Source organism: Trachemys scripta, chromosome 13 (genome assembly GCF_013100865.1).
Source record: "Trachemys scripta elegans isolate TJP31775 chromosome 13, CAS_Tse_1.0, whole genome shotgun sequence".
Classification (NCBI taxonomy): Eukaryota; Metazoa; Chordata; order Testudines; family Emydidae; genus Trachemys; species Trachemys scripta.
In genome coordinates, this window is record NC_048310.1 from 42324850 (window position 1) to 42345699 (window position 20850).

The window sequence follows — 20850 nt, forward strand, 5'->3', positions numbered from 1 at the left end:
CGCGAAACCTTAAATTAGAGTGAATAAACGAAGACTCGGCACACCACTTCCGAAAGGTTGCCGACCCCTGTCTTAGACAGTCAGCAAAAACACTCCAGCTGATTTCAGCCATCACAAAAGAGATGGCCACACTCTAAAACAGACAAATGCCAAATCACGCCCAGATCCTCAAAGGTATCGAGACACTTCACCCCCATGGGAGTGAGGCGCCTAAATACCTTTGAGATTCTAGGCCAGAGGGCTTTACATTAAATTAAAAATAACTTGCATGAGGGAAGCCAGTACAGTTTATGGGATGGAGGTATGTTCTCATGCCAACCAGCTCCACTGAAGAGACCTGCCATCAAATTAGACAGAGCAGTCTAAAGCTTCTGAATGATATGTTTTTAGTTTTAATTTAAATTCACTAGGGATGAAAATCTGGTCCCATTAAAGTCAATGAGAATTTTGCCAGAATTTCTCCCTAGATCTTAAAAATCTAAACAAACTGTAACTTCTTTGGGGCAGGGACTGTCTTCCTACGTGTCTGTACAGCACAATGAACTCTTCGGTGCAACGTCATTCCCAGGTCCTTTCTTCACAACTTTGTAGTGAAGCGAGAGGTTCCCAAGAGGCCGGGCTTTTACGTGACTGTCCTGATTTCACCGGAGTGGTCCTGCATGCAGGGCTGTTGGAGGTTAGCCTGAACACTACCTCCTGCCAGTGCAATGTTATTACGCCACGGCAAGGGGGTGGCGTTGTCTCATGCGGGCATTTCATGACATCACGACTCAACCTGTCCCAGATCAAGGCTGGATTCAACGCAAATGCAAACTGCCCGTCTGGACCGGGGGGGCAGGGGGAAGGGATGTGGGCATTGGGAAGAGCCAGGGGCCTGGTATCCCTAGAGGGCGGCTGGTGTCCCCAGGGGCCAGCCTGGGTGCAATGGGAGGGGCAGAGCTGGTGATGGGGGGGGGAGCAGGAAGCAGTGGGTCCATTTGGTTTAGAATTAAAGCTGTTATACACTGTGTCTTTGCAGCACACCACTGAGTATTGGGGGGGTCCCCCAGGCACACCACTGAGTATTGGGGGGGCCCCCCGGCACACCACTGAGTATTGGGGGGGTCCCCCAGGCACACCACTGAGTATTGGGGGGGTCCCCCAGGCACACCACTGAGTATTGGGGGGGCCCCAGGCACACCACTGAATATTGGGGGCCCCCTAAGCACATCACTGAGTATTGGGGGGGTCCCCCAGGCACACCACTGAGTATTGGGGGGGCCCCAGGCACACCATTGAATATTGGGGGCCCCCTAAGCACACCACTGAGTATTGGGGGGGTCCCCCAGGCACACCACTGAGTATTGGGGGGGCCCCAGGCACACCACTGAGTATTGGGGGGGTCCCCCAGGCACACCACTGAGTATTGGGGGGGTCCCCCAGGCACACCACTGAGTATTGGGGGGGCCCCAGGCACACCACTGAGTATTGGGGGGGCCCCAGGCACACCACTGAATATTGGGGGCCCCCTAAGCACATCACTGAGTATTGGGGGGGTCCCCCAGGCACACCACTGAGTATTGGGGGGGCCCCAGGCACACCATTGAATATTGGGGGCCCCCTAAGCACATCACTGAGTATTGGGGGTCCCCCCAGGCACATCACTGAGTATTGGGGGGTCCCCCCGTCCGAGGGGAGCTCCCCCTCCTAGCCCCCTACTGACGGCAGGGGGCCTCACCCTCACATGCTCCGCCTCCCGTTGGCCCCTGGCCCCGCGTTTCGACGCCGCGGCGCTGTCGGTTACCGGCCGCCCCCGCTAGAGTCATGAGGCAGCACGCGCCCCGCCAGCCCCGCTCGCGCCGCCCGCAACGATCCATCGGGCAGGGCGGGGGTGCAGCACCCGCGGGGCAGGAGACCCCCCCCATCGGGCGGGGTCGGGAAGCAGCGCCCCTCCCCCATCGGGCGGGGCCGGGGTGCAACACCGTTGGCCTCGCAAGTGGCAACTCCCAGCTGCGCGGGCACCCATCGCGGCTCTTCGCAGCGTGTGACTGATGGCACGTGCGCGCGCGCGCGCGCGCGCACCCTCTCCCCTCGATTGCTCTCGCCTGGCGCTGCGGCCGGCCTCCGGGGTGGGGAGAAAGGGACGCATGCGCGTTGTCCGTCCCCTGGCCTAGCGGCTGCTTCTGCCTGGCCGCGGCTGAGCGGGAGCCGCGGGGTTGGAGCGCGCCGCCGCCCCGCCATGGCCGAAGCCTATTTCCCAGTGGGGCCCGGGCTGGGGCCCGAGGAGAATTTCCTCTCGCTGGAAGACATCCTCATGTCCCAGGAGAAGCTGCCGGGGCGCGTGGAGGCTGCCCTGCCCCGCCTGGCTGCCGTGCTGGGCAAGGGCGCGGGGGCCGGCCAGAGCGACGGCATCCCGGAGGTAACCCGCCGCCGGGGACTACAGCTCCCGGCAGCCACCGGGCCTGGCCACGTGACAGACCGGCGGGTGGGCGAGAGAGCGGGGCGGGCGCTGGGGTCGGCGCTGACGTGGGCTGGGCAGGCGGGAGCCGCGCGTTGTATCTGCCCGCCGGGGCTCGGGCATGAGGAGACGCGGGGTCTCTGGCCGAGGGCTGAGCTCAGGGGTGGAGCGGGGCATGCTGGGAAGTGCAGTCTCCGCCGTGAGCTCGGCGTTGGGCGGGTTACTGGAGGTCTCTGCTCGAAGGCGGGATTGCACCCTGGGGGGGGGGGGCAGGTTTGGCCTGGGGTGCAATACATCGCAGTAGGCTCTATGCCCGTTTGCATTAAAGACTAGAGGGGCTGCAAACTGCTCGGTGTGGGCCCCTTTTACCCCACCCCATAGTCTGATCTGAGATCTATGGGCTGTTTAGTGACATTAAAGGGTAATGTCGCTTCAAACCAGTATCAGAAAGTACTTATTTATATAGCATACCCTCAGCCTGTAGAATGCGTTTACTAATGCAATTACTGTGGCTGGGGTATTTTTTTTAAGGGCCTATCAATGTTATGCCCACTAAATATTGCAGTGAAGTGAGAATTTTTGGTAGAGAATGTAGTTACTGTTGGTTAGATGTTTAGTTTAAATTCTGGTTTCTGAGTAGCAGCCGTGTTAGTCTGTATCCGCAAAAATTTAGTTTAAATTCTGGTTATTGTCTAGGGACCATGCCCTGCAAATAAATTGTATGTGTAAAATTACTTCCCAGAATAATCCTATTGCGGGGAATCACATGAGCAAAGTTGCACATACACCTCTACCCCAATGTAATGCTGTCCTCGGGAGCCAAAAAATCTTACTGCGTTATAGGTGAAACCACGTTATATCAAATTTGCTTTGATCCGCTGGAGTGCGCAGCCCCACCCCCCCGGAGCACTGCTTTACTGCGTTATATCCGAAGTTGCGTTATATCGGGGTAGAGGTGTATGTGAAAAGTATCGGGCTAGCCGTGTTAGTCTGTATCCACAAAAACAACAAGTAGTCCGGTGGCACCTCAAAGACTAACAGATTTATTTGGGCATAAGCTTTCGTGGGTAAAAGCTTTCGTTTTACCCACAAAAGCTTATGCCCAAATAAATCTGTTAGTCTTTGAGGTGCCACCAGACATACGTGAAAATGTCTGCAGAATCAGGGGCTCCCCTTGTAAATTTCCTTACACTGCAATATTGTTTTTTATTTATATTATACATGTTACACATGCAGCTGTCTTTCTGTGCCTCATACTTTGGCACTCATTCTAGCATAAATTTTATGCCTACGGACTTTGCCAGTGACAACCAAAAATCTATGATTTACATTATTTTCCACTATTGCAGACTGAAATAAAATCATTCCCGTGTGAAACTTCAGTATTCATCTGAGTCTCATGTTTATTTGTTATCCTGATCGAAGTTCATTTACCTATTTTTTTTTGGGGGGGGGGGGGTGTTTCTGTTGTGTGAATGCAGGGTTCAAAGGTGGAAATACCCCTGTGGCTAGCAAAAGGGTTGTATGACAACAAACGGAGGACACTTTCAGTGGAACTGCCCAAGATTTACAAGGAAGGCTGGCGGACAGTGTTCAGTGCTGATGCCAATGTGGTTGACCTGCATAAAATGGGGCCATACTACTATGGCTTTGGCTCCCAGCTCCTGAATTTTGACAATCCCGAGAATCCAGAGATAGCTCAGACTATACTGCAGGCAAGTATCTGAACCAAGTCTAGTTCCTTTGGTAGATTTGGTTTCCTTTTTCTTTGCTGCTGCCTCCTCCATATTTCCTGCAACTTTGCTGTAAACAACATATAAAAACATGATTTTAGCTTGAGTAAGGACTGCAAGATCAGGCCCTCTGGCCTCAGATGTGCGTATTCAGATACCAGAAAATTCAGTAAGATTCACACGTATTCATCCAGGAGCCGAATTTGGTCCTGTGAGTTTTGTACAAGGAACATGGTGTCACCTAGAAGAGGAACCACTTTGCTGCATCACTTCTTAATAACAGAGTATGCAAAGCATCTGTCAGAGATTGTACCTCTAGAGCATCCCGTTGGGGTGAGAGTGTGTGCCTCTTTGGTCCCAGATATCCTTCCCTGGCTGTACGCATCACGATTTTGCTGGTTCGGAGTGCAGCGTTTAGTCCTCTCGTTGTATATCTGAGGGACGCTGCTCACCCACCTACATGCTCACTTCTTGGTATAACAGCATCCAAAACGAAAAAGGCAAACAATAATCCTGCAGTACAGGCTCACCCCATTGTTCTCTGCAAGGCAAAAGTTAAATAGTCTCTGTGAAGAGAGTGGGGGGAGTCTAGGGTCTTAATTGTCTGTGTGTCTGAGGGGCTCAGACTGAGTGCCTGGGACTGTAATAGAAAGAAAACAAGGTAAAGATGGTCCTTTTACCGTACCAGAGGGTCAAGGTGGCAGAGATTCATAAGCAGCCCCTGTGCTGTGAGCCTCCGGGGCTCCGCTTTCCTCTGAGTGCCACATTGCCCTGAGCAGGGATACTCCCCTGTAAGGACCTGCTCATCACCAGGCTTGACAGGCTCCGCTGGTGTGCTGGGCTGGGTGCTGATTGTGCCTAGAAGAGCTCTTTAACCCCTTCCTGACTGGAGTGAGGATCTGCCCCACCACAGTGTCCCTCCTCCCTGTTGATGAGTTGGGTTTTGTAGATCATGGCATAAATAAACTAATGTTCAAAGAAGTGTAAATGAAATGTGTGACTAAATTTCAGAGCGCTCACTGAGAGTTTGAAAGTCTCTATTTGGTGCTTGTAGAGCACCCAAATACCAAAGTTTTAGATGCCAAATAAATGCATATACTAGAAATAATAAATAAAACCCAGTCATATTTTGAGACTGGTGCTTCTAAAAGCATGGTTTCCCAAGTAATCTTAAACCCAATTTCCAAAGATTATCGAGAGTTTAACCCTTTTTCCTTTCTTTGTAACTTATTACATCCTTTTTTTTTTTTTTTTTTTTTTACCCCGGTGGTAGGGAAAAAAATCTTTTAAATGATCCCCTCTTTGTTTAGCTTTTTAAATGTATTGTTTATGTATTGTATGTTTTTGAATTGTACTGAATGTGAAAGTGTTTGAGCAGAATCCCAAGTGCTTCTGAGGCAGAGGGAGGTTTGTGTTTGGTAAATGCAATCAGGAGTAATAATAATATTGCCTTTAAAAAGGAGTCTCATTTGGCTCAATTTTGGGAAGAACAACATTAAGCAGCATTGTAACAAATGCATGACCACAGATTAATGGGCTGCAGCCGAGCAAGGCCCCCTGCTCCAAAACCAATGACTTCTCCCACTTGAATGGAGGTGGAATTATAGTTGTATTATGTTTTAGTAGGTTTCAGAGTAGCAGCATGCCAGCCACTAGAAGGCAACAATCATGCTTGACCAAAACTAATTCCACCCAGTGATGCACATACTTTCTAGCCAGGATTTTGTATACTCATCCATCCACCTCAGTTAGGTTAAGCTTATCCTTGAGTACGTCGAGCTCAGTACCAGCAGTCAGGTGCTAGCCCAGAACAAATCCTTGGCTGCGTACATACAGACAGCATAGGGACTAGAACCCTGGATCTTTCAGCTCCGTAAGCAAAGGCCTCTAGCACCTGAGTTCAAGAAGAATCTTCCTTAGCCATTGGTAATTCTGCTTCTCTCCCTTAGACATTTATTGGCCGTTTCCGTCGCATCATGGACTCCTCCCAGAATGCCTACAACGAGGACACCTCTGCACTGGTGGCACAGCTGGATGAGCTGGAACGAGCGTTGTTTCGAGCTGGCCAGAAAGGGCTGAATGACTTTCAGTGCTGGGAGAAGGGGCAGGCTTCTCAGATCACAGCGTCCAGCCTGGTGCAGAATTACAGGAAGAGAAAATTCACAGACATGGATGGTTGAAAGCATGAAGGACACAAAACTGCTACAGGGGACACTGAGGTACTCTGTGTCAGAGAGAAGAGAGACCAGCCAACCTTGGGAAGGGACAGACTCTCCTCCCAGTTTAACTGAAATTCTTCTGCGCAGCATCTTCAGATTAGACCAAAGCACGTTTTAGACTAGAGGACGAGTATAACCGGAATACATCACACAATTGTTTTACAGCACACACAACCTTCTCCCATGGAGTTACGGTAATAGTTTTGGCTTTATAGCTGAGTGGATATAAAAGGCTCTTCTGAAAGAGGATCATTTAATATTTACTGTTTTTATCATATAAATAGATCTGGAATTGTAAACAGGGATTCTGAAAATGTAGTTTCAACTTTCACCCCCACCTCAAATCCCACCTTCCCCACACATACCCCAATGTGTTGATATGGGAACAGCTGATTCCAGAGGACATCCCAGTAACATGAGGAGAAGAGTGGTATAGACTGCATTGTGTTATCCCCTTCTCTCTTGCTATGGCTTAATGTGCCTTTGTTAGGGGTAAGCATCTGCTGTTAGCTGATTCTGTTGCTGCTTTAGTTTCGTATGTGATTTTAATGCTTGTCATTGGTACAGTGGAGATTGCCTTCTGTTTGTCCACACAGCAGTTGAAGTGGTGCTGCAAGCTTTATGCACCCTGCCTCCACCTCCCACTGCCACTAGTATGCCTCATACCCGGAAAGCCCACCTCTGGGCAGCAGGTGGGAATGGAATGCCCATTCACTCCTAGATGCATGGTGGTTTTTGTGATGTGGACACCGGTTCGTGGAAGAAGTTATCCTGATTGCTAGTTTTGGCTAATGGTGAAGAGGCAGAGCTAATGAGTTGTTTCTTTCCTTCTGATCTATTGGCATTTCCAGAGAGGAAACAACATTCTTGCCATTGGGAGCGAATGGAATTAGAACTCATTAAACAGCACAAGGGTTGCTATATGGAGATGTCCTCAAAACCTAGCTCTGCTTGTGAGTCACATTGGAGGGCAGGAGAACACCCAGAAACACATGGTTCCCTCTCTAGAAAGCTACTCCTGGGACCATTGGAATTGGTATTCTTGGGACAAGTCATTAGAAACTATCTGGGTGTTTCTTAGCCTTCCTTGGGAGGAAGCCCTTTAAAAAGTAACTAACAAGAGGGGCCTTCTCCTGAGAGGTGCTGAGCATTCACAGTCCCTGTTGACTTCATTAGTAGCTGTGGATGTTAATCAGACTTTCAGCATCTCTTGGGATCAGGCCCATGGAGAGCTAAATTTTGTATGGGCAACTTGTTCTTGTCCACAAATACTTAATGTAAGTGTTGGCTAAGGGATCCCCCAGAATGGGCAAGTGACCACTCTTTGGGCCTCAGGAGTGAAAGCTCTGCCTCTGCAGTTAGTCAGAAAGGACACTGACTGCTGGATACGGCAACATCTTCAACTTGCCATGGTCTCTGAAGTGCACAGGGCAACCTGTCCCACTGCAGGAGACGAAGTAGCGGCTAGTGGACTATGAAGAGGGAGTTCAAGCGTGCACATTATTAAATGCCACTGTGCTAAGTGACAGCATGCTATGAAAATGATGCATTTTTATAAGAAACTAATTTTAGCCTGGATTTGTATATTTTCTATTTTGGGATTTCTGTGCTGCATAAATGAGCGTTTCACGTGAAATAAGTTCTTCACACAGAGTGTCTCTCTGTAATTGCCCTGCTGCTGAGAATCAGTCATGGCCAGGAGAAGAATGGCCACTCGGAAACCTTAGCCACAGGGTTAGCGAAGTCTTGTTGCTAGAACCCACCATGTTCTTCACACCGCTCCCCAACATAGGAGTGTTATGTTTATACACTTCCGCTGGCATAGCAACATCTTCTGTTTGACTCCCAGCTCCCCTAGCATTTGCCACGAGTCACATTAGAGACACTGCTAGCATAGGCGCCGACTTCTGCTCCTGCCGATGGGTGCTCAACCCCGCTCTGCCCCCGACTCCACCCCTTCCACGAGGCCTCGCCTCTATTCCAATCCTTTCCCCAAAGTCCCCACCCAACTCCGCCCCCTCCCTGCCCCTATTCCGACTCCTTCCCCAAATCCCCGGCCCCACCTCTTCCCCTGAGCGCGCCGCGTTCCCACTCTTCCCCTCCCCCCCTTCCCAGAGCGGCCAAACAGCTGTTTGGCAGCGGCTGGGTGGGAAGTGCTGGGAGGTAGGCAGAGGAGCAGGGACCCACTAATTTTTCCCTGTGGGTGCTCCAGCCCCGGAGCACCCATGTAGTTAACGCCTATGACTCCTAGGTTGATAGAAGGCTCCAACCTTTGATTTTGTTTTTTAAAAAAAAAGTATAAAACCCGAGTGACAGAAATGTGTCAGTATTTAGGCTTAGATTTTGGAGTTTTTGTTTTTAATTCTGGGGAAAACTATTTGATATTTTTGATGTAAACATTCTCTTGCAGCATGTGCAGCCCAAGCATTGTGGTAATACTCAAGAACCGGAAAGTGAAATTGACTGATGATGATAATACTGTACAGCAGTCACGGTATATAGTGCTTATGTTCAAACACATTCCAAATATTAGCTAATGAATTCTCACAATCCCAGAGGGAGAAACTGAGGCACAGACATACGTGACACACCAAAGGTCACACATCAACATGATGGCAGAGCCAGAACTAGAATCTGTGTCCTGACTCCTACTCAGTGCTCTAACTACTAGAATGCAGGCGCTCCAAAATAAGAACAAAACAAACACAATCTGTTTTCATTGTCCAAGCTTAGTGAAGTGAAAAATGAGACCAATCAACATATATGATTTAAGTCATTTAGGTTTTAAAAACCCAGTTTTAAAGGGGAGGAGCAATGACGTGAAATCTAGTCTGATTGCCAAACAACACGCGTTCCCTAAATTCTTTTACCAATTTTCATGGCATGTTTTTAAAAAAAAAAGTTTTCTCTCAAGCAACAAAGACATTGAAATGATTCTGCACAAAATGCTGTCAAACGCACAAAGTGAACAACTTAAAAAATAGAGAATTTTTTTCTCTAACCTCTTTCAGTAATCTTAGGTGTATTTGTGACAATAGTAGGTACAAAATTTTCACATAAATGTGGTGGTTGGTTGTTTTTTTCTGTAGATAAATGTTCCTTTGATACTTTCAGGTGTTATTAATAAAAATAAAAATGATAGGACTTTTTAAAAGAAAACATATTTAACCTGACAATGTCCTCTTAAATTGCAGCCAACAGTTAGCAGATTTTATGTGCTATTGATTTTCTTGCTGCCTTGTATGCCTTATTCTATCCAGAAATACTTCATGGCTGTTCCAGAGACTAGATGCCATTGAGAAGCCTTGTAAGGTATCTGGCTAAGCCTACTGCGTAATTTTGATAAACACAAACTGTACTTCGTAATCACACAGCAGCAAACTAAAGTGAGAAGAGTTTGGATTTGCATACTTGTAAAACAGAAACAATCCCTGGCATTTGACTAACAAAGTTAAGGAGCATGTATTTAACAAACCAGCAAAGTTGAAGGTCGCTCTAGAATACTGGCAGCGAATCCCTGTCAGAAGTAATGAGTTGGAAAACTCCTACTGAGTCTACGTTTGCACTTAGATTCTCTTTAAACTTTTTATTTATTGCTTCTCAGGTACTTTTCTTTACAGCAGAGGCAGCCACTGAGGTGTGATGCCCACTTAAATATAAATAGCTTTTCACCCAACATGCAAAACCACCCTTCCCAGTTCTTTCCTCCTTTTTTACTTCTGTTGCTGCTTCTTCGCCAGCTGCTTTGTGCTCTAATCAATGTTTCAGTCTGTCCTCTGGGCTTGGGTTATTTTTGGTTGGCAAAGAGAAGACATTGATTGCCCCTGCCAGACTGGAAGTGGGTGTAGTCGTTCTGAATTCAGTATTGGACATCATTCTCCATAGCAGAGAGGTCAAGCTAGATCAAGAAATAGCAATCAGGAAAAGATAAAGCAAAAAGTGGCACCAGACCTTTTAGCACATCCTTTGGCGGGAAGGAAGACAGGAAGACATTTTAGGGTGGGATTTTTGAAAGTACCAAAGTGAGTTTGGAGCACAAATCCTATTGCAAATCAATGAGGTGTGTGCTTGTAAGTCTTTTGAAAATCCCACCACTGTCCTGGCAAGGGGGGTTCTGAGCCGACACCTACAGATTAGCCAGTGGCCGAGCCCTACTGCATCAATTTGAGCAGTGAGGTGTGACCCAGGGACTTCTTGGTGCCAACCAGCAGAGAGCACAAGGGATGCATAGGGTTGCACAGGGATTCCCTGGGTCAGATAGAGGCATATTAGTTCACCAAAGGGTGACATGTAAGGTCTCTACTGAGAGGCAGTGGCCTACAGGTCTCCATAATCACTTCAAAATGTTTGCACAGATAATATTTAAGGAGTTACTTATCCATACTGGAAATTGTGTTCTTAAAATCTTAAAGTTAAGACAGGTAACCAGGAGATGACATGCTGTGGACACGGTGTTTTTAGGCAGGGCATCTCGCCGGACACTTGTATGGTTATTGTGTGCCTCACAATGGATGCTGATTTACAGACAAAGTCAAATGCTGATTGAGATTGTGAAATCTACAAGAAAGGAATATACAGGAAAAAACAACCAGCAGGGGGGCATCTGGTTTATGAATAAGGACAGTCAATAATTCTGATATATCTGTGGGTGCAAACAGACGCCCTAGATCTTTCACTGAGGAGGCACGCTGACGGGGCAATCAAGGCAAGATCACAGCCAAACCTGGCTGTAAAACGGTGCAAGGACTTTGGGTGAGCATTGCTCTCTAAGACATGAAAGTGTCTAGGTTCTAGAACATGATTTTATTTTATATGTAACCATATGTTTTTAGTACTTCTGCTTCCTATCACATGAATTTCTACACTTTGTTCAATAAACTTTTACTTGTTTTCACTGTTAGTGTTGTGTGTCAAGCAGAATAGTGATCTGAAGTGGAACTGTTAAGTTTGGGTGGTTTTCCCCGAGTGGCAGTATTTCTGCTGGAGCGAGCGGAGTCCTAAGCACTTAATATTGCAAATAGTCTTCAGTGAGATTCTGTACGAAGCCGCTAATAACATCCCCGATTGCTCATAGTGCTGGGACTATTCAGGGATGGGATGAGTGGTGAGTATTTGGGGAATCTGGTCTACACTAGCATCCTATGGGACCACTGGTTTCTTTTTCCAAGACTAGCCTGAGAAAGGGATCTCTGTGATGGGTTTGACCTGGCTTTCCAAGCTTCCCTGTGAACAGGCAACATGATTTAAACCTGTGGTGGGCAGAGTCCATTTCTAAAGGCACTAAGATAACAGGAGGGCGTATTGGTCTGGGAGTAGGGCTCCTATGTGCTACAGTAACCTATATAATAAGATTCCAGGATCGTCACTCTCGGTGTCACTCTGATGCCTAGAGTGTCTGTTGAATCAGGGAGAAGAGATGGGGACAGAGCTACAATCATGGCTGAGAGCTCTTTTTGTTTAGGGTATCACCAGACTGACTCATCCCTGCGATTCACATTCTGTTACTTGTCCAGTTCTCAGCCATTTTCACCTTTTTTACACTCTGCAAAGTCAGCCTGGGTGACAGCATGGTTTTTTACCTAGGGCAGATCGTTAATGTTCATCATAACACAGGCTTCCCATGGAAATACCTCCTGGGGGAAGAGTCACCTCACAGTGGAGCTTTCAGTTGGGGAATGGAACTGGGTGGAGATCCCTGCAGAATGAACTGTGATTCTTACTCCAAGCCCATTGACTCTTGGGGAATCTGTAAGAAGCCGCAAACTTTTGCTCCAAGGTCATGCGTTCTGTTTCCTCGCATCAGCAGGACTGTAGGGGTATGTCGGCACTGAAGGCTGGAAGCAAGCGCCTTGACCTAGCACGCTAAACATAGCCGTGTGGGTGCTGCACCTTGGCCTCTCACGCCTAGGAGTCCAGGTGTGCTTCAGAGCCCAAGCTGTCCCTGAGCCACCATGTCCACACAGCTATTTGTAATGTGCTAGCTTGAGCCAAACTCTCATGAGTCTTTCTACCCAGGCTGGGAGGCTAGCTCCCCACTGAAGTGTAGACGTACCATAGGCATCTTAACCACCTCTCCATGCACCCCCAACCCCACTTCCCATACTCACACGCCTGGAGAGAGGACAGACACGCTGGGGCTGGGTTGGATTTTGACATGTACGTTACTGGCCCAACACCTTCCCCCACTGTTAAATCTGACCCCAGAAATGCTCCGATCCCTTGCTGATGATCCACAGATTCATTGGGAGAGGGAGGAAGGCTTGGTGATGTCTGACTCCTGTGACCAAGCCATGGTGATCTCAGCCAGTCATTTAGACCAATCATGTCAGGAACTCAAGCTGTATTGTCTGCTGCCAACGTTATTCAAAGTAAGGGACACACTGTTGCCCTTCTTTTTATGGCAGTGTTTGTATTAACCTCTTGCTTGCGGAATCGGACACATTTATCGGTTAATTACTGAATTTTCCCCACTAGTTCCGAGAGGAGTTTGAAATGACCCTGTCTGTGCACTCACCTTCTTTGTGCTGTTTGTGAACCGCCTTGTCAGAGTCAGCAGAGGGAGCACTGAGCAGAAGATGCTGTTTTTGTATGAGTCCTACCGTAACTTTTTTTTTTTTTTTAAACGAGGCTAGTACGAATCCAGGTGCTATTCTCCACCAGCTGAGGTCAAAGTTGGAGCCTAAATTACTTGAGAATGTCTTGTAGATACTGTAACAGGATGGAACAAATATCGAATGGGACCCAACCTGAGCCCTGCTAGCGGCGAACAAAAACCAAAATGTTAATTTCAGGCTCCACCAGGGACGAGAAACTATATCTCCGTTTGTCAAATAGAAAAAGACCAAACTGGCGAGAATGAAGCTGTGACTGTGAGATACAAAAAACAGCGCGTACAACTCCGTTAAAGTAAAACAATGCTAAAGACAATTCCTTATCTGTGTCCTGTTAACAACAGCCTTGCTTGTGTTAACAGATTGTGCATCCATGTTGGCATAAAACTAGCCCCATCAAGGCATGAGTAACTATCAGTCACCTGGAGGGCCGGTAGATGCTACAATGAGTAAAGGAATGTTCTGACTCCCTGTCCAGTTCTCTAACTGCTTTAAAATAGCTGCATAAATATCCATCTGTCTGAGAGCAGGAGAACAGCAATTCCCACCAGTAGTTTGGTTATGAATGTGTTCCCCCCTCCATCCCATAGGTCAACACCTTGTGCTTGGCTTTATTTCAACCAGTGCTAAGAGGAGGTGAAAGGGACATCTTTGGATTAGTAGTACCTAGTTCTTATACAAAGGCCAGTATCTTTAAGCCCACTGTACAGATGGGGAAACTGAGGCACGGGGAGGGATGTGAGTTGCCCATGGTCACCCAGCAGGTCAGGTCTCTTGAAAACACAGGTCTCACTATCTGCTAGACTACACTGCCACTCCCACCCCCATGTGGTGCATTCACTTTCCCTCCTCCCCGTCCCATTTCCAGGGCACAGTGCTGCGGGCCATGCTTCCTGCGCAGGTGAAGAGCACACCTGGCATTAGTCTTTGCTGTTCCCTTGTAGAGCAGAACTCCATTCCAGAGAGCTGTGCCCTGGGCCTCCCAGTGCCTCCCTTAGACTGTTGTGGAAAATTACAAGGAATGGCACAACCCAAGAAGCCAAGGCGCTCGCTCCGCTTTTAAAACACCTCATTAATGTCATTGAGAATTCCAGCAGGTTCCTGAGATTAGCACACTTCTATTTTTGAAGAGTTCTTTCTAGCGGCGGCCTGCCAAGCAGGGCCAGCAGCCTCAGAAATCTTTCTATCTGGATTGGCAGGACACACTGTGGTCTTTCACCTTGCATTAGCCTCTGTGAATTCTTGTAGCTTCAGCTCTTCCCTGCTGCTCCCCTGTGGCTTGAAAAAATGTGTAGTCATGTTTTGTAGTTCGCCCTGCAGGAAGGTGGAAGCAGATTCTGTGCCAGGGCCGAGAGCGGCAAGCACCAGTCTTTGGGCATGATCAGCATGAGTTTGTTGCCCCGGTTGGCAGAATTCTGGGCATGGGGAGACTCCTCCTAAAATATTATGGATCTTGGGAGGGGCCCCTTGCCTAGACATGAGTCACAGAATGCAGTGTGTGTTGCTATTGTAAGCAGACACCTGATCGCACGTTCAAACACTTCACGTAGGACTCAGCTTCTCAGAGGAAGCCTGGCCAAGCCTTTGGATGGATGAGAAGCAAGAAGAGGTGTGGGGCTGCATCGAAGTCAATGCGGGGAGGTGCGGTTGCACACCCACTCGCAAACGTGGGTGGAACCAGGACTCTGTACCTTGGTGCCTCATGAAAATGTCCGGCTGGATTAAAACAAAAAAAATGTTCGGCACCAAACTGCAACCAATGCTCTCAGCATTGGGGGCGGAGTGTGAATGTCCATTGTTCTCAATGGTAGCTGAGCCCTCTTGAAAACATAGGCCAGATCCTGCCAGACTGCAATTGGAAGCAGAGGGAGCAAAGCACCTCCCAGGATCAGGCCTGTACTGCCCGGGTATTTCTCTTGCAGGTATTTCTGTAGTGCCTGATGCTGTCGTAGGTGAGTGCTGGGCAATAAACAAAATTCAACCAGAACATTACTTCTAAATCCTCTTTGCCCTTGTGCTTCGCAGTCCATATCCTCACTGAGTCCTAGGCACATTTGCAGCATTAAAAATTGAATTATCCCAGCCAAAAAACCCAGGGAAATGCTTTATAGCCTGGAAACCCTCTTCTGTTCACCCTGGGGTCAGAAGAGAAGAGGCTTCCTATATTAAATCTCTGCCAGAAAAAAGCACCATTTGGCCTAAGAATAAATATGAGACATTTCAATCTAAAGGTAATCTACCCCACCCCCAAAAAAGTAATAACTGCCTGAAAACAGGGGCTTGTAATGAAAATCCCCTCCTGGACTGTGACTTCGCTGTCACAATTCTGCTGTGACTTTGTAATAAAGGCGTCAATGTAAAAAAGCAAATAGAAATGTTACTAAAAAGCCAACCCCCATAGGATCTGAGCTCTCAGCTTTTGCGGCCCATAAAAGCAGAGACAGATGTTCTGCTAGCCACAGGAGGGCTCTGGGCTTGTTCCCTGGTTGCGGTAGAAGCATAAGGAGAATTACAAGAACAAGGAATAAGAGAGAAAAAAATCAAATACCAGAGCTGAATTGATCAAATAAAGCCCTGCCCCGGGGTCACACCAAGAAATTGCAAAAGGACTGGGCAAAATTACCATGGAAAAACAAACCCAAAGCCAGCTCTTTGGCGGCTGTAAATCATTGTAGCACCAGTGGGGCTGATGGAGCTATGCCACATTTACACCAGCTAAGGATTTGGCCCACAGTCTAATGGTTTAAGTATGGGACACAAGGCCAGGAACTCATAAGAACGGCCACACTGGGTCAGACCTATGGGCCCTCGAGCCCAGTATCCTGTCTCTTACAGTGGCCAGTGCCAGATGCTCCTGATAGTAGCTCTGTTTTGACCCTGGTGCTGCCACTTACTCATTGGATGATCTTGGGTGAGTTACTTAATTCTGTGCCTCAGTTTCCCTAGATGTAGACCAGGATTAATAATGATCCCCTCCTTCCCTCCCTCCCGCAGATGGTGGGATCTCCTTTGTGGCTGTCATACCCAGCTGGAGGGGGAGTCTGCCAGGGGCAGCCCTGCTTCTGAAGGAAAAACGGGGAGGAAACCGCACCAGTCAAATGTCATGAAGCTTCCTGGTGCTGAATAAGGACTTCAGTAGCTGCCGTCATTAGAGCCATGAATGCCTCTCTGGGCTAGCAGAGGCATCTGTATCTGTTCCGGGCTGTCCAGCTAGGTTCTAAAGCTTTCACGATTGAAAATCGATGTTCTATCTAGCAGGTCAGGGGTACTTGGCTCCTGTGACAGGCGGCAGGTTACAGAATGGGTTACGGTGAATTTAAATGAGCATATCTGTCTTTAACAGACTCTTTACCTAAAATCACTGGAATGAAATAACCCCCAGCAGCCCTGGGGGCCTCCTCTTCCCTGCTGCTTGAAACATGCAGCCAGCCCACAAGGGTACTGAGCGCCTGCAGCGAGGCCCAGAAGCCCCTTACGCCATACTGTTGGGAGAAGGGCCACGGTAACGGACACACACACACACTGGGGACAGGAGGCAGGGCCAAAACACCAGAAGACAGGCCAAAACCCACCACATAACTCTTCTGCTAAACTCTCCTGATTTGGGGGTCCGGCGCATGGCTTTGGGGGATTGGCAACACTGAGTGATATGGCCAAGGTGACATAGTGTGTCAGTGGTGAGCAAGGAATCAAATCCAGCTCTCCTGACTCCCAGCCCAGTGCTGTCTCCATTGGACCATGCTGTGGCCCATCCAGCATTGTGCAGTGCCTTACCCTCTTCCGTTCTACATGGCCCAGGCAGTGGAGATGTCCACTGTGACCCCCAATGTAAATTCTGAATGGGCGTTATTACTGCGGGAGGGGTAATGCGATCGTATGTGTAATTCACGTTAGTGTAGGTTGTGAATTAAACTCCCAGCAGTCAGGAACCAGAAAAGAGAAATAACGCGGGGCCCTGTTCAGAATTAATGACATGCATGCTCCCAGCCTTCCTCGGCCATCTAGAAAATGGAGTTTTTTAATGACTGTTCAATAATTGATTTTGAGGCCAGGCTACGCTACATAAATCAGTGGAGCGACGGCATCCATTCCTGAGCCCTCCTCAACACACTCTTCCTCCGCACAGGCTTTCAAAGGAAAAACCACTAGAGGACAAAAGCAAGCCAAGGGCCAGCTTCTCACGGTGTAAATCAGGTGTACGCTGGAGGAATGGAGATCAGAATCGGGTCCCAACTGTACCACTCCAAGCAAGACCGCTATGTGGTCACTCTTACATTGGTGTCAATCTGGAGTCATTCCAGGGACATCAGTGGAGTTGCTCCAGATTTACATCAGTGTGGATGAATCCTGCCCTGCTCTCTGATCAGGTTTCTGAAAGTCTCGCCTGCGTTTCTGGTATTTATTCAGTGCTAAATCATACTCTCAGCTACACAGGCACTGCTCCCATTAACAGCACTGTGAATCCAACACTTGCCTCCAAGGATAGAACTTGGCTCATGTACTCCCCAGGACAGAGATCATCGGCTAGACTCTGATCTCTGTTACACCGGTGTAACGCCATCGACTGGAGGGGTCTCTCCAGATTTACACCAATGCCTTGGAGCTCAGAATCTGGCCCATGTCTCCATCTCTTTATACAGCGCCGACTGTACGGATTTGCATCTGAAGAAGTGAGGTTCTTACCCACGAAAGCTTATGCTCCCAATACTTCTGTTAGTCTCAAAGGTGCCACAGGACCCTCTGTTGCTTTTTACAGATTCAGACTAACACGGCTACCCCTCTGAGACTGTACGGATGGCATTTAGTGACCAAACGACGTTTCTAGGAAGCGGTTGCCTCACTGTGGGCGGCTAGGGCTACCCATAAATCTGGGGTTACAAAGCGATCGCAAATGAGTCTCTGTAGGCCCAGGGGCTTTGCCTGAATCGGAAGTGCAGTGATACCTCTGGAGGACATAGGAAGAGGTAACTGCTTTAAAAATCGTGCCTTGGGAACTGCCTTCAATACACGGGCAAAGAAAGACAATCTCACTTACAATTGCTTCTATCATAAAAACAAGCAGGGAGCTAATTACTCGGGAGCCATCTGCCTGGGAGAGCTCTGATCTCACCAGGCTTTGAGCAAATCTGTTGAATCCGTTCATTTTTTAACCATAATAGCTGATCGCTGCCATAATGAATGGATCGGATGCCTTTGGTTGGCACCCTCTGCCTTTACCGTCTGGACTGCGGGCGATGACTCAGGATGGGTGGATTTTCGCTGCACCGTGACCATTGTTTCATGCCCTCTGCAGGCTGTGAGCAGAGAGTGCCTGTTACCCTGCACATGGGCAGGAGCGTCTCTGCAAAGCAACCCCAGGTGGCAGGAGATGGAGACAAGCCCAACTGATGCCGCTGAGCACAGTAAACAGCAATCATCTCATTTGGGAGCCAGCTCAGAAATCAGCTGCATTGGGACAATAAAAAGGATTTGCAGCCTAGTAAACAAACGCACAAGCCTGCAGACAGGATTTCCGGAGGCCTGATGCTGAATCTCCCTCGGCGTGAAGGGAGAAGGAATCCTGGCACTGCAGCGAGAGGAGCTGAATAAATACCTAGGTAGGTTACACTGGGGAACCGCCTCTTAGCAGAGCGATCAGTGCATAGAAGACTGGAGATCCCAGAACACGGGGCCTTCCTCTTGGGTATCATCTCCTAGAGAGACCAGCGGTGTCTGGCCATGCAAGACTGACTCGCACCACTGCCTTCTCTTGAGAATGGTGTGAGAACAGCACCCACAAAAGCACGTCAGGCAGGGAAGCTGAGATTATTCGCCCCTTGCGTTCCCCTGATCAGAAAGCCAGTGCAGAGACCAGCGGGCAGGCGTTATGTGCTCTCAGCGCCACGTGCCACTCGGCATGGAGCTATATTCTGCACTGGGTGCACCCCACAGGTGGCTGCGAGCAGAGTGCATTGCCTGGGTCCATCCTGGAGGGGGCAGAAATGTCACTGATGCATTGGCGAGCCTGGCGATGAGCCTGGCTTGAGAACCCAGAGAGAGGAGTTGCAGTCTGTTGGCCTGCTGCAGGCGACGTAGCAAGTGGCTTGTGGCGCTTTCCTGCATGGGAAGGGATCCAGCGGGAGCTTGGGGCTGCAAATCATTTCATAGAATCATAGAATCATAGAATATCAGAGTTGGAAGGGACCTCAAGAGGTCATCTAGTCCAACCCCCTGCTCAAAGCAGGACCAATTCCCAGCTAAATCATCCCAGTCAGGGCTTTGTCAAGCCGGGCCTTAAAAACCTCCAAGGAAGGAGACTCCACCACCTCCCTAGGTAACGCATTCCAGTGTTTCACCACCCTCCTAGTGAAATAGTTTTTCCTGATATCCAACCTGGACCTCCCCCACTGCAACTTGAGACCATTGCTCCTTGTTCTGTCATCTGCCACCACTGAGAACAGCCGAGCTCCATCCTCTTTGGAACCCCCCTTCAGGTAGTTGAAGGCTGCTATCAAATCCCCCCTCATTCTTCTCTTCTGGAGACTAAACAATCCCAGTTCTCTCAGCCTCTCCTCATAAGTCATGTGCTCCAGACCCCTAATCATTTTTGTTGCCCTCCGCTGGACTCTTTCCAATTTTTCCACATCCTTTTTGTAGTGTGGGGCCCAAAACTGGACACAGTATTCCAGATGAGGCCTCACCAATGTCGAATAAAGGGGAACGATCATGTTCCTCGATCTACTGGCAATGCCCCTACTTATACAGCCCAAAATGCCGTTAGCCTTCTTGGCAACAAGAGCACACTGTTGACTCATATCCAGCTTCTCGTCCACTGTGACCCCTAGGTCCTTTTCAGCAGAACTGCTACCTAGCCATTCGGTCCCTAGTCTGTAGCAGTGCATGGGATTCTTCCGTCCTAAGTGCAGGACTCTGCACTTGTCCTTGTTGAACCTCATCAGGTTTTTTTCTGCCCAATCCTCTAATTTGTCTAGGTCCCTCTGTATCCGATCCCTACCCTCTAGTGTATCTACCACGCCTCCTAGTTTAGTGTCATCTGCAAACTTGCTGAGAGTGCAGTCCACACCATCCTCCAGATCATTAATAAAGATATTAAACAAAACCGGCCCCAGGACCGACCCTTGGGGCACTCCACTTGAAACCGGCTGCCAACTAGACATGGAGCCATTGATCACTACCCGTTGAGCCCGACGATCTAGCCAGTTTTCTATCCACCTTACAGTCCATTCATCCAGCCCATACTTCTTTAACTTGGTGGCAAGAATACTGTGGGAGACCGTATCAAAAGCTTTGCTAAAGTCAAGAAATAACACATCCACTGCTTTCCCCTCATCCACAGAGCCAGTTATCTCATCATAGAAGGCAATTAGGTTAGTCAGGCACGACTTCCCCTTCGTGAATCCATGCTGACTGTTCCTGATCACTTTCCTCTCCTCTAAATGTTTCATAATTGATTCCTTGAGGACCTGCTCCATGATTTTTCCAGGGACTGAAAACCTCCAACAACTGGGTGCGTATGTAAATAGTCCTTTGGGGGTTTACCAGGCACAGAGGATGTGGCTGCACAGACATAACTTCTGACCTAGGGTTGGTCCTTAAGCCCATGGCCACTGCAGATGCCTGCCCATGATGCTACCTCTTGTTCCTAGCAGCCTTTCACTTGGCTCAAGGGGAAGCAGTGATTGTTGGGAGGTGTGGTCAAGGGGGGCTGTGTCTCCATAGGAGCTGGGGGTGGGGGTGCTATGGGAGTGCCTGGCAAAGAACCTCACTAATACACAAGTAATGAGCTCCACCCTGCTCCCCTCGCTGAGCAAAGAATTGCTTCCAGGCTGCTTTCAGCCTTCCATAGCCCT

General features: G+C 48.7%; 2 protein-coding genes across 12 annotated transcripts in view; one reads left to right on the top strand and one right to left on the bottom strand.

Annotated features, from left to right (window-relative positions):
* Positions 1-1991, bottom strand: part of LOC117886576 (diacylglycerol O-acyltransferase 1-like) — a 46956-nt gene extending 44965 nt beyond the window's left edge. For 4 of the 11 annotated variants that reach the window (XM_034788524.1, XM_034788520.1, XM_034788519.1 and 1 more), the window contains exon 1: positions 1718-1903. In XM_034788524.1, the coding sequence (XP_034644415.1) occupies positions 1718-1856 (139 nt within the window). In that variant the 5' untranslated portion in view covers positions 1857-1903. Of the gene's footprint in view, positions 1-1717 lie in introns of all 11 variants that reach the window. The other 7 variants (XM_034788525.1, XM_034788516.1, XM_034788518.1 and 4 more) reach the window with 7 other exon arrangements.
* A 142-nt stretch (positions 1992-2133) lies between these two features.
* GINS3 (GINS complex subunit 3) lies at positions 2134-6688 on the top strand. Its single transcript, XM_034788722.1, has 3 exons — positions 2134-2398; positions 3919-4152; positions 6120-6688. Exons 1-3 carry the CDS (start codon positions 2219-2221, stop codon positions 6348-6350), a joined length of 645 nt encoding a protein of 214 aa, XP_034644613.1. The 5' UTR covers positions 2134-2218; the 3' UTR covers positions 6351-6688.
* Positions 6689-20850: the final 14162 nt, after the last annotated feature.